This window comes from Phycodurus eques, chromosome 5 (genome assembly GCF_024500275.1).
Source record: "Phycodurus eques isolate BA_2022a chromosome 5, UOR_Pequ_1.1, whole genome shotgun sequence".
Lineage (NCBI taxonomy): Eukaryota > Metazoa > Chordata > Actinopteri > Syngnathiformes > Syngnathidae > Phycodurus > Phycodurus eques.
In genome coordinates, this window is record NC_084529.1 from 10,677,692 (window position 1) to 10,692,418 (window position 14,727).

General features: G+C 38.5%; 1 protein-coding gene across 2 annotated transcripts in view; it reads right to left on the reverse strand.

Moving 5' to 3' along the window:
* Positions 1 to 2,650: 2,650 nt before the first annotated feature.
* calb2a (calbindin 2a) overlaps positions 2,651 to 14,727 on the reverse strand; it is a 59,762-nt gene continuing 47,685 nt past the window's right edge. For both annotated transcript variants that reach the window (XM_061676661.1, XM_061676662.1), the window contains exons 6-11: positions 12,950 to 13,027; positions 12,134 to 12,189; positions 11,973 to 12,012; positions 11,804 to 11,857; positions 6,151 to 6,222; positions 2,651 to 3,121 (exon numbers count right to left, since the gene is read on the reverse strand). In XM_061676661.1, coding sequence (XP_061532645.1) covers positions 3,005 to 3,121; positions 6,151 to 6,222; positions 11,804 to 11,857; positions 11,973 to 12,012; positions 12,134 to 12,189; positions 12,950 to 13,027 — 417 coding nt within the window. In that variant the 3' untranslated portion in view covers positions 2,651 to 3,004. The remainder of the gene's footprint in view (positions 3,122 to 6,150; positions 6,223 to 11,803; positions 11,858 to 11,972; positions 12,013 to 12,133; positions 12,190 to 12,949; positions 13,028 to 14,727) is intronic.

The window sequence follows — 14,727 nt, forward strand, 5'->3', positions numbered from 1 at the left end:
TTGCATGTTCTCCCCGTGCCTGCGTGGGTTTTCTCCGGGCAATCCGGTTTCCTCCCACATCCCAAAAACATGCATTAATTGGAGACTCTAAATTGCCCGTAGGCATGACTGTGAGTGCAAATGGTTGTTTGTTTCTATGTGCCCTGCGATTGGCTGGCAACCAGTTCAGAGTGTACCCTGCCTCCTGTCCGATGACAGCTGGGATAGGCTCCAGTACGCCCGCGACCCTCGTGAGGAGAAGCGGCTCAGAAAATGGATGGATGGAAGTTTCTCTAGGCTCAGTCAATTAAATAAGTGGCTCAAAGTAGTGTGTACTGCACTAACCGTTAGTTTCATTGACAATTTCTGCATTTTTTGGGAGCGCAGACATCTTTACAAGGCAGACCGTTTCTGTCTAAATAGACAAGGGGTTAAGTTACTGGCTGCCGACATTTTTTACTGTGTACGTCATTCAGCGGCCCAAAAAGAAAACACTGGCCTTGGTGACACAGTTGTAAGACAAAAAGATGCAGTTGTTCCCAAACAATCAGGAGATAAGGTGACACGAGGCGCAGACGGATTCATCAGTGTCATCCAAACAATCGGCGGAACGAATGACAAATAAGATGAGCCAGCACCTTCTCCCACATCCCTCCCTGCCCCATTGGAGCAAAGCCCAACGCAAAACACACTCTCTACTAGCCTAAATTCTCTGCTAGGTGTGGCAGACAGGATGAGGACTGTTGTTGGAATTTAATGCACACCACGCCAAGCTCTTCCTCCCATCCCCCCTCGCCTGAAACCACCATACACTAAGATGCAAAGGGCCCCTCCTACACCCATGAAGAACCCATCCATCCATCCATCCATAAATTTTCTGAGCCGCTTCTCCTCACTAGCCGCTTCTCCTCACTACTTTTCCAGAATAAGTCAGACCCCTATGGGGATCAGGCATTTTTGATCCCTGTAATTACAAGGGACAGAAAGTTGGTAAAATAAATATGGCACAAAAACTAGAACTACAAACTTAGTGAGGATAACATGTGAATCTATCAAACTATTGTCTCCAGTTATCTCTAGGAGACTAGCTCTATTCAATATCAGGTCACTGGGTAATAAATCAATGCTGATTAATGACATAATTACAACCTATGATCTGGACATACTGTTACTAAATGAAACGTGGTTAACAGAAAGTAGCTGTAATACCATTTAAAATGAGGCAACACCAGCAGATTTTAATTATATGAACAAGTGTCGAATAGGGAAAAAAGGCGGTGGTATTACTATTATTTTTTTTTTTTTCATTATTTCAGTGTAAAGAAATTATACTGGGTGATTTTAGCTCTTTTGAATATCTCTGTTTTTTAGTTAAAGGTGACCCAAAGTTATTGTTTTAATAATTTATAGGCCTCCAAGATACAATAGAAAATGTATGGAGGACTTTTCAGAACTGCTGTCAGTTATTTGTACTGACTACAACTATTTTGTCATAACGGGAGACTTTAACATTCATGTTGACAATAACATGGAAAAAAAATTGAAAGAACTCTCTGCTGTACTAGACACTTTTGACCTCTCTCAACATATTAAGAGTCCAATCCACACTCAAGGTCACATCTTAGAGCTGGTCATCTCTAAGGTTGTTGAAATTCTATCAATTGACATTAATGATATGGCTATTTCTGACCATTTTTTTTCCAAAAGTTTAGACAACCACTATGTCTATTAAGAAAAGGTACATAAATGAGAGTACTGCCACTAAGTTTATGGAGACCATTGCTGTGCCACAAACTGTGAATGCTGAGACAGTTGATGAACTTTTGGATAAGTTTACCTGTAAAATCTCCAATGTCATGAATGCTGTCGCTTCTATTAAAACCAAGACAATCTTGAGGCGACCAAGAACACCGGTGTTTTTTTTGGGTTTTTTTTTTTTTGGTGGTGGTTTGTCATTGACAAATAAATAATTCACACCATCTGTGCCCTATTTCCAGCGATGTACATTTTTCTTGTGCATCTGTATGTCACCTAAAGAGTTAAATGGTTTTAATTTATTGATGTGGGTTTGCCTCAGCTCCACTGCGAGATGGGAGGCCGTATGCCTGATGGATAATTTAGACTTTAAAAGCATGCCAACTCAATTACAGAGGTTTTACTAGACATTTGATGCAACAGCCAATTATCTAAAGATGATCAACTCAGCTAAGGCACCTCTTTTTCTGTGGCTAATCTTTGTTTATATTGTATGCGCTTATGAAGGCTGCCCTTGATTTAAAAAAAAAAACAAAAAACTGTTATTAATGTCACCTAGATTTAATTTTACCCATTGATTTTGACAGGAAGCAACTATTATTAAGAAATTGATGTATAATTAAAAAATATTTTGTGTATTATGCAGAAGGCTGAAACACACCCCATATATCTATGCATCTAAATTGCCCAACTGCTCCTGGAAACTTAACCACAGCTCCATTGTGTCACTAGTGGGCATGTTTTGTTCTTTTATTTTTGTGCATTACAATTTTGAACAAAGAAGGTTGAATCTCCTGCAAATCTCCTAAAAAAATAGGACAAAGAAAAGAAGGTATAGACACCCACTGACTATGAACTATGCAATAAACGAAGCAAATGTCTGTCTAGATGAAAATAATCAAAAATGTATTCATGTTAAGAGGTTTTATTGCGATTTTCATTTTACAGTATCAGCCAAAAACAAACATTGAATGTCAAATCATATGGCATCAAAGGACATCATGTGAAATAGGAGGGCTTGCTAGATGTTTCACAAAAGATCACCTTCGGGTTGAGAGGTCAGGTTGCAGAAAACAAGGGTTTACTGGGTAAGAGCTATTTTATGCCAATGTTGTACTTGTCATTCTCTCAGAAGAAAGAGCTTTTGGAGAAGATGTGAGGTCCGGCACATGCACCTGGTGTTTTGTTACCAGAAAGTAGGAAGGTAGTGTTTTACTGGGAGAGCAGGGCAGGGAGAGCAGACATAATTAGGATACACAACAAGAAAGGATCATTGAATTGGCTCCCTGCAGAGGACGATTTCAAGCTCGCCGCGGTAGAGCTTTCCTCCATCAGACAGGCTCATGATGCTCTGCTTGTAGCCTGTCAGGTTCTTCGGGTCTGCCTCCTGGAAGACATGAGGTGCTATGATAGGTTGTGTATGATTGAGTCAGAAAAGCTGAAGGCATCCATCTCCTGTCACCAACTAATGACATTAGTTAAGAAGAAGACACCATTTGCATCTCAATTTACACACAAATGAGAGCTACAGTAAGTGGTACTTTTCATTAATTTGTTAATTTTTCATTTGATTTTTTTCCCCTCTCACAGCACTTTTATAATAAGTTGTTGAGATAATACAAATTTATAAATGAGCCTGCATGATATGCATAAGAATTTTACAGTAATCAATTCACATATCGAGATTACTTGGTAATTATTGATTACTTGTCCAGTAAAAGTTATTTTACATTGTTTTCTTAGTTTAGTTGTGCAATATTTATTAGGAATTAATGATGAGGAAACTAAAATGAATGAATGATATATATATATATATACATCCATCCATTTTCTGAGCCGCTTCTCCTCACTAGGGTCGCGAGCGTGCTGGAGCCTATCCCAGCTAATAACGGGTAGGAGGCGGGGTACACCCTGAACTGGTTGCCAGCCAATCCCAGGGCACATACAAACAAACAACCACTCACACCTACGGGCAATTTCAGAGTCGTCAATTAACTGATCGTGCATGTTTTGGGGATGTGGGAGGAAACCGGAGTGCCCGGACAAAACCCACGCAGGCACGGGGAGAACATGCAAACTCCACACAGGCGTGGCTGGGGATTGAACCCCAGTCCTCAGAACTGTGGGGCAGACGCTCTAACCAGTCGGCCGCCGTGGCATATATATGTAATATATAAATGGGGTGTCCATGATGCTAGGGCCTCATTGACATTCTTCATTTAAACACACTAAAACCAATCAAGCCATTTCTTAAAGTGATGTTTACTTGCGGATCATAATTAATCACGAATGTGATGTGTTGACAAAGTTAGACCTGAACACAGCAGAAAGTGAAGGAAAACGTTTTTGCTTCTGAAACTGCATTATCTTTATTCCTGAGGCATTATAAAGAGAAATTATTATAAATATATAGTAGTATAAAGTAGCAGAGTATCAATAATTATTGTTACTATTTTAATTGTAAATAGTTTCTTTGCATACCTCTAGGTACAGTAAAAATAATTTCTTCTTCTTAGAAGTAGTAGTTGTCAGGTGCGTCACTCACATGGGGGATGTGGGTGTCACATCTGTGTCAAGTGTTATTTGTTTTTTTGTATATGCTGCGGGGTGCTAGAAAATGGCTGGCTGGCCTCAAATGGCCCCCTGGCCATCATTTGGACAACCCTAATATCAATGATTAAATGACATCTTCGGGCAAAACCTTATGAGCAGTAATACTTTTTTTGTGTCACATTCTGTCATTTCTTTCTCTTAAATAAAACAATATTTGATGTTACTGCAGCTCCGGACAACACTAATTTGCATTACTGCTTGAAATAGGGGCACATCCGGAGTCTAAGTTGGTCCCTCAAGGTACAATCTACACTATTATACCTCATTGGACTAAATGTCCAAGGCACTAGGCATGTTCCCAAACTGAAAAATATGTCAAAATGGCAGTACAAGTAATACATTTTACATTTTTATATTAACAGTGGTGAATGTCCAAGTTAAAAGCACTTTCCCTAAATGCGACAAACGGCAAATGAAAAAAGGAACATGTCATGATATTCTGTGCAGCCTTTATCTGCCGTGTCAAAGTTTTGTGTCACAATATATAACTCTTTTAAATGTGCTACAAAGTGTTACATTCCAAACTGTGAGAATAGCCATGCCTGTTTTGTTGTTGTTTATACATTCCAAACTGTGAGAATAGCCATGCCTGTTTTGTTGTTGTTTATTTCTACTAATCAGTGTTCGAGCAGTGTTGTATACAATCCAACATGGGGCCGAGTTTCATTTCGTGTTCCCGTGATGAATACTTTTCGGGATTCAGAGGAGCAAGAATTGGTTTCATTAGGGAGGGAACAGCGTTGGTTGAATAAGGAAAACCAATGTGCGAAAGGACAACAATTTAATTAATATAAAAAATTTATTAATATTAAAATTTAATTAATTCAATTTAATAATTCAGGTGACGGACTGATTCCAGCGTTGGGTGTCGATGGTGAGAATATGAGGTCATAGAAGCAAAGAGAGTAGCTGAGCACTGAACAATAAATGCTCTGTTTTTGGCGACTTGCTACCCAGTATATCTTTAATGCATTGCATTTTGATCTGGTGGTTTACCAAACTCAATACATTGTAATATTATAGGAAATACACTGTTATGTATGATTTAATAAATAACTTTATTGTGGGATTTGTCAGTTATCAAGCATGTGGATTGTTTTAACAGAACAAATTTAATGTTCCTTAAATTTGTAGGTCTGTGCAAGTAAATGTAATTTTACTCTCAAATTAAAAATTTAAAATAGCATTTTAGAAATTAGCTCTTTAAATGTTACTTAAAACATTGCCTGTTTGTTGCGTTTAAACTATGTTCCCAGTGGCCATGGCAGTCATGTAGAAGAGTGCCCACACGCACCACTAACATATGTTTACTTAACCTTCTAATAGCTGCCGTGGTATTCAGAACTGTAGTACGCTTTTGTGCCCCTGCCCTTCACGGCCCATCACGGATACTGTGATAGACGTGACACACACAAGAAAAAACAGCATGACTTGAATACCGAGGAAAAAAAAAACTAAAATCCCACAAAGCACTATGTTTCAGGCAAACGGAGCTGCCGTGGCCGCTGGTAACACAGTATAAACACAATACTGCATTCAAGGTTCTATGTTAGCAATAGTTCCTTTTTTTTGCAATGACCAGAATGGATTTCATTTGATAGATTTCTCATCTATTATAATTATTATCATAATTTTTTATTTGAATAGATATTATGTATGTTGGTTTTCTGTTACATACAGTATGGATGTAGCCTGCAGGAGGGAAAAAGCATAACTAAGCTAACCCTAACCCAGATACACACACGCACACACATTCTGTTGGAACTGCTGTTGCTAAGGAATTTACCAAAGCCCACGTCTCACCGTCTTGTTTGTCAGGCAAAGGTCTTGTAGCAGGGCGTCCAATTCCTGCTCGTCAATGTAGCCATTCCCATCCTGAAACAAGGCAACAGAAACACACGTGCTGTTTTCGTCCTTGCCTTCCACGACATTTTTAAATACATATTATTTCTATTTAAGAACTGCTCTTTGGATAAACTTAATAAATAGGTTACTTGTATACTGAATGAATAACAGCATAATGCATATAGTATATTTCAAAATAGTCATAAACTGTGAATGTATATCTTAAAGAGAGAAGTACATTTTAACTTAGAAATGGTTTTTGAAGATTTTTCAAATTGGTACAAAATGATTGCTGTCCATTTTCGGTTTATTCTGTTTGAAGATAACACAGAACTGAATTAATCCACATTTCTTTTGTTCACAAAGATGCTCTTCAGAGTTTCCATCCATCTTCTGAGCCGCTTCTCCTCACTAAGGTCGCGGGGGTGCTGGAACCTATCCCAGCTGTCATCGGGCAGGAGGTGGGGTACACCCTGAACTGGTTGCCAGCCAATCGCAGGGCACATAGAAACAAACAACCATTCGCACTCACAGTCATGCCTACGGGCAATTTAGAGTCTCCAATTAATGCATGTTTTTGGGATGTGGGAGGAAACCGCAGTGCCCGGAGAAAACCCACGCAGGCACGGGGAGAACATGCAAACTCCACACAGGCGGGGCCGGGGATTGAACCCGGGTCCTCAGTACTGTGAGGCTGACGCTATAACCAGTCGGCCACCGTGCCGCCTCTTCAGAGTTTCTTCACTGAAATATACCAAATCTTGGAAAAAAGAGAACTTTCCACTGTATTTAGCTTTGAGAAGACATCTGGTCGAGCAGAGCATCGTGAGAAATCAGTGCAACGTGTCAGGCACTCGGCCATCATTGCATGCCATCATGCAGTTGAGACTTAATTTGGGGCTCTAACTGTGAGCCTTGTTAAGGTTTAACTGACCAGACACACTGCACTCTAAGAGAACCAATGGCAGCATGGCAGCAGCAGAACCTATGTACAACCCCAATTCCAATGAAGTTGGGACGTTGTGTTAAAAACAGAATACAATGATTTGCAAATCATGTTGAATCTATATTTAATTGAATACACTACAAAGACAAGATATTTAATGTTCAAACAGATAAACTGTATTGTTTTTAGCAAATAAACATTAACTTAGAATTTTATGGCTGCAACACGTTCCAAAAAAGCTGGGACCACTGTGTTACATCACCTTTGCTTTTAACAACATTCAATAAACGTTTGGGAACTGAGGACAGTAATTGTTGAAGCTTTGTAGGTGGAATTTTCTTGTTTGATGTACAGCTTCAGCTGTTCAAAATGCCGGGGTCTCCGTTGTCATATTTTACGCTTCATAATGGGCCGCACATTTTCAATGGGAGACAGGTCTGGACTGCAGGCAGGCCAGTCTAGCACCCGCACTCTTTTACTACGAAGCCATGATGTTGTAACACATGCAGAATATGGTTTTGTCTTGCTGAAATAAGTAGGGCCGGCCATGAAAAAGATGTTGCTTGGATGGCAGCATATGTTTCTCCAAAACCTGTATGAACCTCTTAGCATTAATGATGCTTTTACAGATGTGTAAGTTACCCATGCCATTGGCACTAACACAGCCCCATACCATCACAGATGCTGGCTTTTGAACTTTGCGTCCATAACAGTCCGGATGGCTCTTTTCCTCTTTGGCCAGGGGGACACGACGTCCGCAGTTTCCAAGAACAATTTGAAATGTGGACTCGTCAGACCACAGAACACTTTTCCACTTTGCATCAGTCCATCTTAGATGAGCTCGGTCTCAGAGAAGTCTATGGCGTTTCTGGGTGTTGTTGATAAATGGCTTTTGCTTTGGATAGTAGAGTTTCAAGTTGCACTTACAGATGTAGCGCCGAACTGTATTTACTGACATTGGTTTTCTGAAGTGTTCCTGAGGTCATGTGGTGATATCCTTTACACATTGATGTCGGTTTTTGATGCATTGCCGCCTGGGGAATCGAAGGTCACGGGCATTCAATGTTGGTTTTCGGGCCTTCCCGCTTAGATGCAGTGATTTCTCCAGATTCTCTGAACCTTTTGATGATATTATGGGCCGTAAATGATGAAATCCCTAAATTCCTTGCAATTGTATGTTGAGGAACATTGTCCTTAAACTGTTCTGTTATTTTCTCACACACTTGTTCACAAAGAGGTGAACCTCGCCCCATCTTTGCTTGTCAATGACTGAGTAATTCAGGGAATTTATACCCAATCATGGCACCCACCTGTTCCCCATTAGCCTGTTCACCTGTGGGATGTTCCAAACAGGTGTTTGATGAGTATTCCTCAACTTTCTCAGTCTTTTTTGCCACCTGTCCCAGCTTTTTTGGAACGTGTTGCAGCCATAAAATTCTAAGTTAATGATTATTTGCTAAAAACAATCAAGATTATCAGTTTGAACATGACATATCTTGTCTTTGTAGTGTATTCAATTAAATATAGGTTAAACATGATTTGCAAATCATTGTATTCTGTTTTTATTTGTTTAACACAACGTCCCAACTTCATTGGAATTGGGGTTGTACATCACGATGATGCCACTAATTACACACCATTGCCCCCCCCCCCCCCGCCCAAAAAAAAAAAAAAAAAAAACACGCAAGTCATTGACTCACACTTTATCTTGAATCTGACATGCAAGCACAACCAGATGATGTTGGATAACAGCTTCACATTAGTGAGGTTGGTTTAGTGGACCTTAACTTGATCTTTCGTGTCACACTGCCAGGTTAATTTTTTCCTGGGCTTATTTTGCATTGACCAGTCACCACTTTCCCTCAAAGGTGAGCTGGGAACTTTTTTTTTTTTTTTTACATGAAAAATGCAGTTGTATGTGCATTATTTTATTGCTTTGCTGGGTTGCACAGAAACACAGAGGTGGTGAAACACTGCACCGTGTATACTACTTCCACCCGCAAGCAATGGCCAAACGGCATCCATTTATTTTGTCTGTATTTTATAAACAAGAGAGTAAAGAAAGACTAATAGTGTTAGAAATTGCTACCAACTACTGCAAAATAATAACATTAATCTTCATAAATCTGATACTGATTATTGCAATTTTGGCTAAGGGACAAAGTACAAATAAAAAACCAATCCTAATCCTCCACAAAGGATAGAAAATTAACATATCTCATCAGTTACTCTTTGAACAATCATTATGTGCATGGGTGATGCAGTTTTAAACAGTTCTTACAGCCAGCTTTTATTTTCACCGTGAACACTTATTTCCTGCTAAACATAGTTAATATAACAAACTATCTAACAATCACCATCCGACAAGATTCTCCCTTTGCATGATTTGTGCACAGTGGAGGTAATAAAAACACATTATGTCGCTACTATTATGATCTCAAAGTTACAAGTAGTACTGGATTCGTGAAATTGGTATTTGAAGACCCTGCTCAAAAAACCACCCCCACCTCCTCCACAAATACAATGCATTACATTTTCTCCTGCTGGCAAGAACTGGCGTACCCATCTTCATTAATATTTCACTAAGCTACTAAGACAAATGCTCACCTGACATTGTTGAAAATAAATATACTCTCCGAGATGCTTTCTGCAGCCTCACAATTTAATAAGCATTCAACAAGTCACGACCCCACCTTTGGCCTTTGACTCATTGTTGCGAATGTTATTAGGGTTTTTTGAAAGATGAGAGATTTTTTGTAGTGTTGGATTATTTTATTTCTTACTCATGAAGCTATGTTCCATTAGCTTTGCAGGCATCCAGTCGGACGGCGATAATCCACCTGCATCTGTTTGGCTTCGTGTGATAAAGAGGAAGTGGTCTGAACCAAGGTGGACGGGACCGTTCACCGTGACTGCGAGGACTACCAACTTGAAGGAAAAGGGACTACCTGGTTCCACAGGTCACAATGTTGTGTAGCCAAACCACTTTGATTGTTTCATTAGTGTTGCATTTATTGCCTCAAGTTGCATTCGGCAAACAGGGGGAATTTAGTAGACCAACAATTCATGTAGCAGGAGAAAGGGTACCAAGCAAATGTGGAATACCATTCCAAATTACAATTAATCACAAGAAAGGAACAAACAATGCTTGTGTCTGACTTGTGCGAAGTGATTAACTGTGAAGGCTATAACAGCTCGTATAGAGGAACAAACATCTACTTATGTTTCGACCAGACGGTACAGACCCGATGCGCCAGAATTTGCCATATAGTCATACATGGTGTCAGACATGGGGACAAACCACCCACACAGGTGGACCCCACAAAAAATGGTGGACAAAGCCATTAAGGGCCAGAAAAACCATAATGCAATAATGGATAGAATAAAATTATAAAGAAATTATGATTCAACACAAAACCCTATTATGCTAAGCATCAATGGTACAAACACAAACACAAACACAAAGGACGGATGACCACATACCTTACTGTAAAATATTTTAAAGTGATTTTACAGTAATTAAATAGATTTTCCACTGCATCATTGGATTTTGGTTGATGTTACACATATGTTGCATATTTTGCATGCAGCAGAACTGTGAGGCCGTATGGCATTGCGCCATAAGATGTTGAACTGTTGCTGTAATAAAGACTTTAATCCTTAAATGTTCATGAATGATAAGCATTAAGGTAACATTGATCATGTGTGTTTATGTTACCCGTAGTTCTTTGAATGTGTCTTATTTAACTCTCGCGTTACATTATGTTGCACTTTGTTTCCATGAAACCCTGACTGTGGGTTGTGTGCAATAGAGTAACATCCCGGTCAGTTCTGCTGCATGCCAAGATAATCGTTACCTGGCCTACTTCTTCTGTAACCCAAAAGAGCTCCCGTTTACCTTGTGTAACTCAATAGCACCACGATGAATAGAAACATTGATGTAACACTGGAGTAAGTTACTGTATTTTAAGTTTCCAGTAAATTACTTGCAACAGTGTTGCCAGTCTGTTACTGTAAAAACCCTATAATATGTCTAACAGTGTGTCTATATACGTACACTGACGTCATTGTCGTAAAGTGACACAAGTGTCGAGTTGTTGGTGGGTGTTGTATCATACAACTTATCTGCTGAATAAGGTTCTTGTTAACACAGTTGTTGTCTGCACATTATTGAACATAACATTTGTATCCCGCTCCCCTCATTCCTCACCTCCAGTCACATGGTCGCACTGTCGCTGGTGCGAATATTTTAAGAATAGCAGCACATGGAATAGCCTAAGCTATCCACGCTAACAGCTATTCTCATCCGCAACTAGTTTATTTTCGTACTCTCAGAACCACATGGACATAACTAGACTGTGACAGCTTGTTGGCCGGACATTTCATTGTTCCACAGAGTTTAAGAGAAGGCAGCAGACGGGCAATTCCTCTTTAAATTGGTCAATTGGAAGTCTAGGTCTAAAAAACACATGATTAGCAATTAATTGACAAGTTTTAAACACCGATTTGGAGTTGAAAATCGACTTGTAGAATAATCGGTTCAACACTTATTAGTTATTCTAAACAAAAGAATCATGAGCAGCTTTTGATCCAATGTGATGATTCTTCAAATGTCCTGGTTCAGAAATGTAGTACAGTACATTTAAATTTTGTTTCACAACCTACCTTGTCGTAGTATGTGAAGATTGCATTGAACTGCTCACTGGTCAGCTTGACACCCTTTAAAAATAAAAATATGACTCTACTTTCACTTAAAGATAAAAGTTCAAAATCTACCCAATCAAAAAGATGTATCAAAGAATCAATGTTCTCTTTGGATTGTGTTGTACTCTACCTGGAATTTGAGCAAGAAATTCTCTTGAACAGGTAGCAATCTAGAAGAGTGGCAAATTCAATCAATGGACAAAATTGTTTTCTTTTATTTGAAGATGCAGACAATGGGTTTCAACATAAACATGATCCGAGGGTAGTGATTAAAGTGAAATTGCACATTACCTTGCCATCTCTGAAAGGCCCAGTTTTCCATCTCCATTCAGATCAAACATCCTGAGCTACAAAGCGAAGCAGAGATGAGAAGAGGCAGGAGTGGATGACTGAAAGGCATCTTATTCATAGGCTAATGCAGTCAATATGATATGAAATGTAAGAATAGAAAAATTAATAGCAGTTAAGTTTAAGTTCTCTACTTTAAATTGCATCTACAACTTTGTACAGAAGGACAATAAAGGGATAACCTTATAGTTTCTTCAAGGTGAGTGGGTATTTTTCACATGAGACTTCATTAATTATCATATGTACAAATAGTCATTGTATTGTATTTCAATTAAAGCTGAAGAACATCAATAGTTCTTAAACCACCAGCTACTTTTGAAATGCCATGTTCATGCCCAACATCATAGTTGGGGTTTGTTTTCATGCAGAGCCTTAAAGAAGATTTGCAACCTGCTTCATCAAATCAGGTCAGGTCACCTCCGGGGCTCCAAGAAGTAGCAGATGTTAGCACATCTGGGTTGTAAACACACAACCTGCAGGACACCAGCTGCCCAGACTACTCAGGCGTACAATGGAAGTCCCCGGAGTAAAATGTACAACACTAAATATCACCTTTCATCAAGACTAGACTTTTTATGTTTGTGTTTTTGTCTTAACTGTGTTCTTTTAATGAAATAAACTCTGTATCAAGAACCTAATTAATTTTTTCCTCCCATTCTTCAATTTGTATTTAATAACTACGTTTAATACACAATCGTGGTGTAAAATAAATGTGTGTGTTTGTTTGTGCGAGTGTTTACACATGGGAACGAGCCTTACTGTGGTCTCTGTGTACTCGTTAAGCTTCTGTTCATCGTAGTTTCTGTTAGCCTTCTTCAAGAGGTCTGACAGAAAGCCCTGAACACACAGACAAACAAAAGCAACACATTTCACAACTGCAGAATCAGTGTACAAGGATCTTCCTCATGAAAAGTCTCTTGAAATAACATTTGGTAATATGTAGTACTGTATATTGTTTATTTTCATATAATTCGATTAATAATGCAACAGATACACGCAAAAAAACTAATTTATGCCACCTTTATATATGGGTATAGGTTTTTTTTATAGGTTTTATATGGGTAAATGCCTCCCATGCTGAGACACCCATGCTTGACATTCTATTTTCAAAAAGTTGATGATTTATAAATTTAGCCCATAATAGTTAAGACAATCAAGAGATAAATACACTAATACTATGGCAGTCCTATGCACAGGGAACTTGAACAAGATTTCTTAAACTATTTTGGGAAAAAAATCATAAACAATGATATTGTTTATTTATGAAGAACAACTTTATTCAGTAATAAAAACAGCAGTGAAATTAAAGGCCAAACTTTACTGATTAGTTTTGAAACTAATCAGTAAAGTTTGTCATTAGCATTATAATTTCAACAACTGACACAGTAAATGTTTAACTTCGCTATGCAAAGTAGAAATGCATTGATTAAAGAACACCCATCCTTTGAACTATGTGAACTGCACAATTTAAATGCATTGCCCTTCAAATTTTACGGATGCAAGTACATAAATAATGCTAATGACTCATAAAACCCTTTACACTCTTGGCTTTATACTGTACATTCACAACAACAATAAAGTAATGCAATTGTTCTGACTTTTAAAAAAATTCCTACATATCTCAGAAATAATACCATGGGCTCATCTCATTTCTCTCTTTGCAACTTCCTAAGTCATCGTTCCCGTTCCTCTGTATACATGCTAGCGCCTCGCACCAGAAATTCCATTGAGGAAATGCGATTGACAGAGGAGCAAGGTTAGAGGTTTAGCAATGTGTTTGTGGAAAATGAGACAAGTGGGGTGCTTTTAATATGGGTTACAAGGGCAGCCATTGTTGACAATTGGCCGCTTCCCCGCCGACATATGTATTATCAATGTGTAGTTTAAAATGTATTTTCGGGTGCAATACACCAATGCCACCCACCCTTCGACGTTCAGCCATGGGTTTACTTCTTGAAAACCACATTAAAAGTGTCTTTGAAGCCATCATGGTGAGTTAAAAACTAATTAAGTCTTTAATTGTTGCAAAAAAGTAATAAAATAAAATTAAATTAAATAGCAAATCTATAACAGGCTATAAAAAAACTGTGACATGTATTACATTTCACTGTTACTCATTTAAGTTTTGATGTGATGTGTGACAATGGATAGGGAAAAAGATAAACTTGAAATCGATAAATAATAAGGGACGGAGTTTAAATCTGCAAAGAGATTAAAGAAAAAAACAAATGAAACTTAAGTACATGTTGAGTTGACATAACTATAAATAGTATATATTACTGTAAATGTTTTTTTTTTTTTAACGTGTGTTTACTTACCCCCTTACGACCCATGTGTTCAATGTTATCTGATTGCAAGCTCATTTACATTTTTCAAAAGCAGTAAAGAAGCCACACCTCATTTGTGCCTTGCACCTTGGAAATGTGATCCCATAAAAACAAAAACAGGCTATGTGACTATGAAGTGACCCTATTTACTCCCACAGTTGGACGCTTTGCTTAACAAATTTTTTCGGAAATGTTTTCACAAGGTGGGTG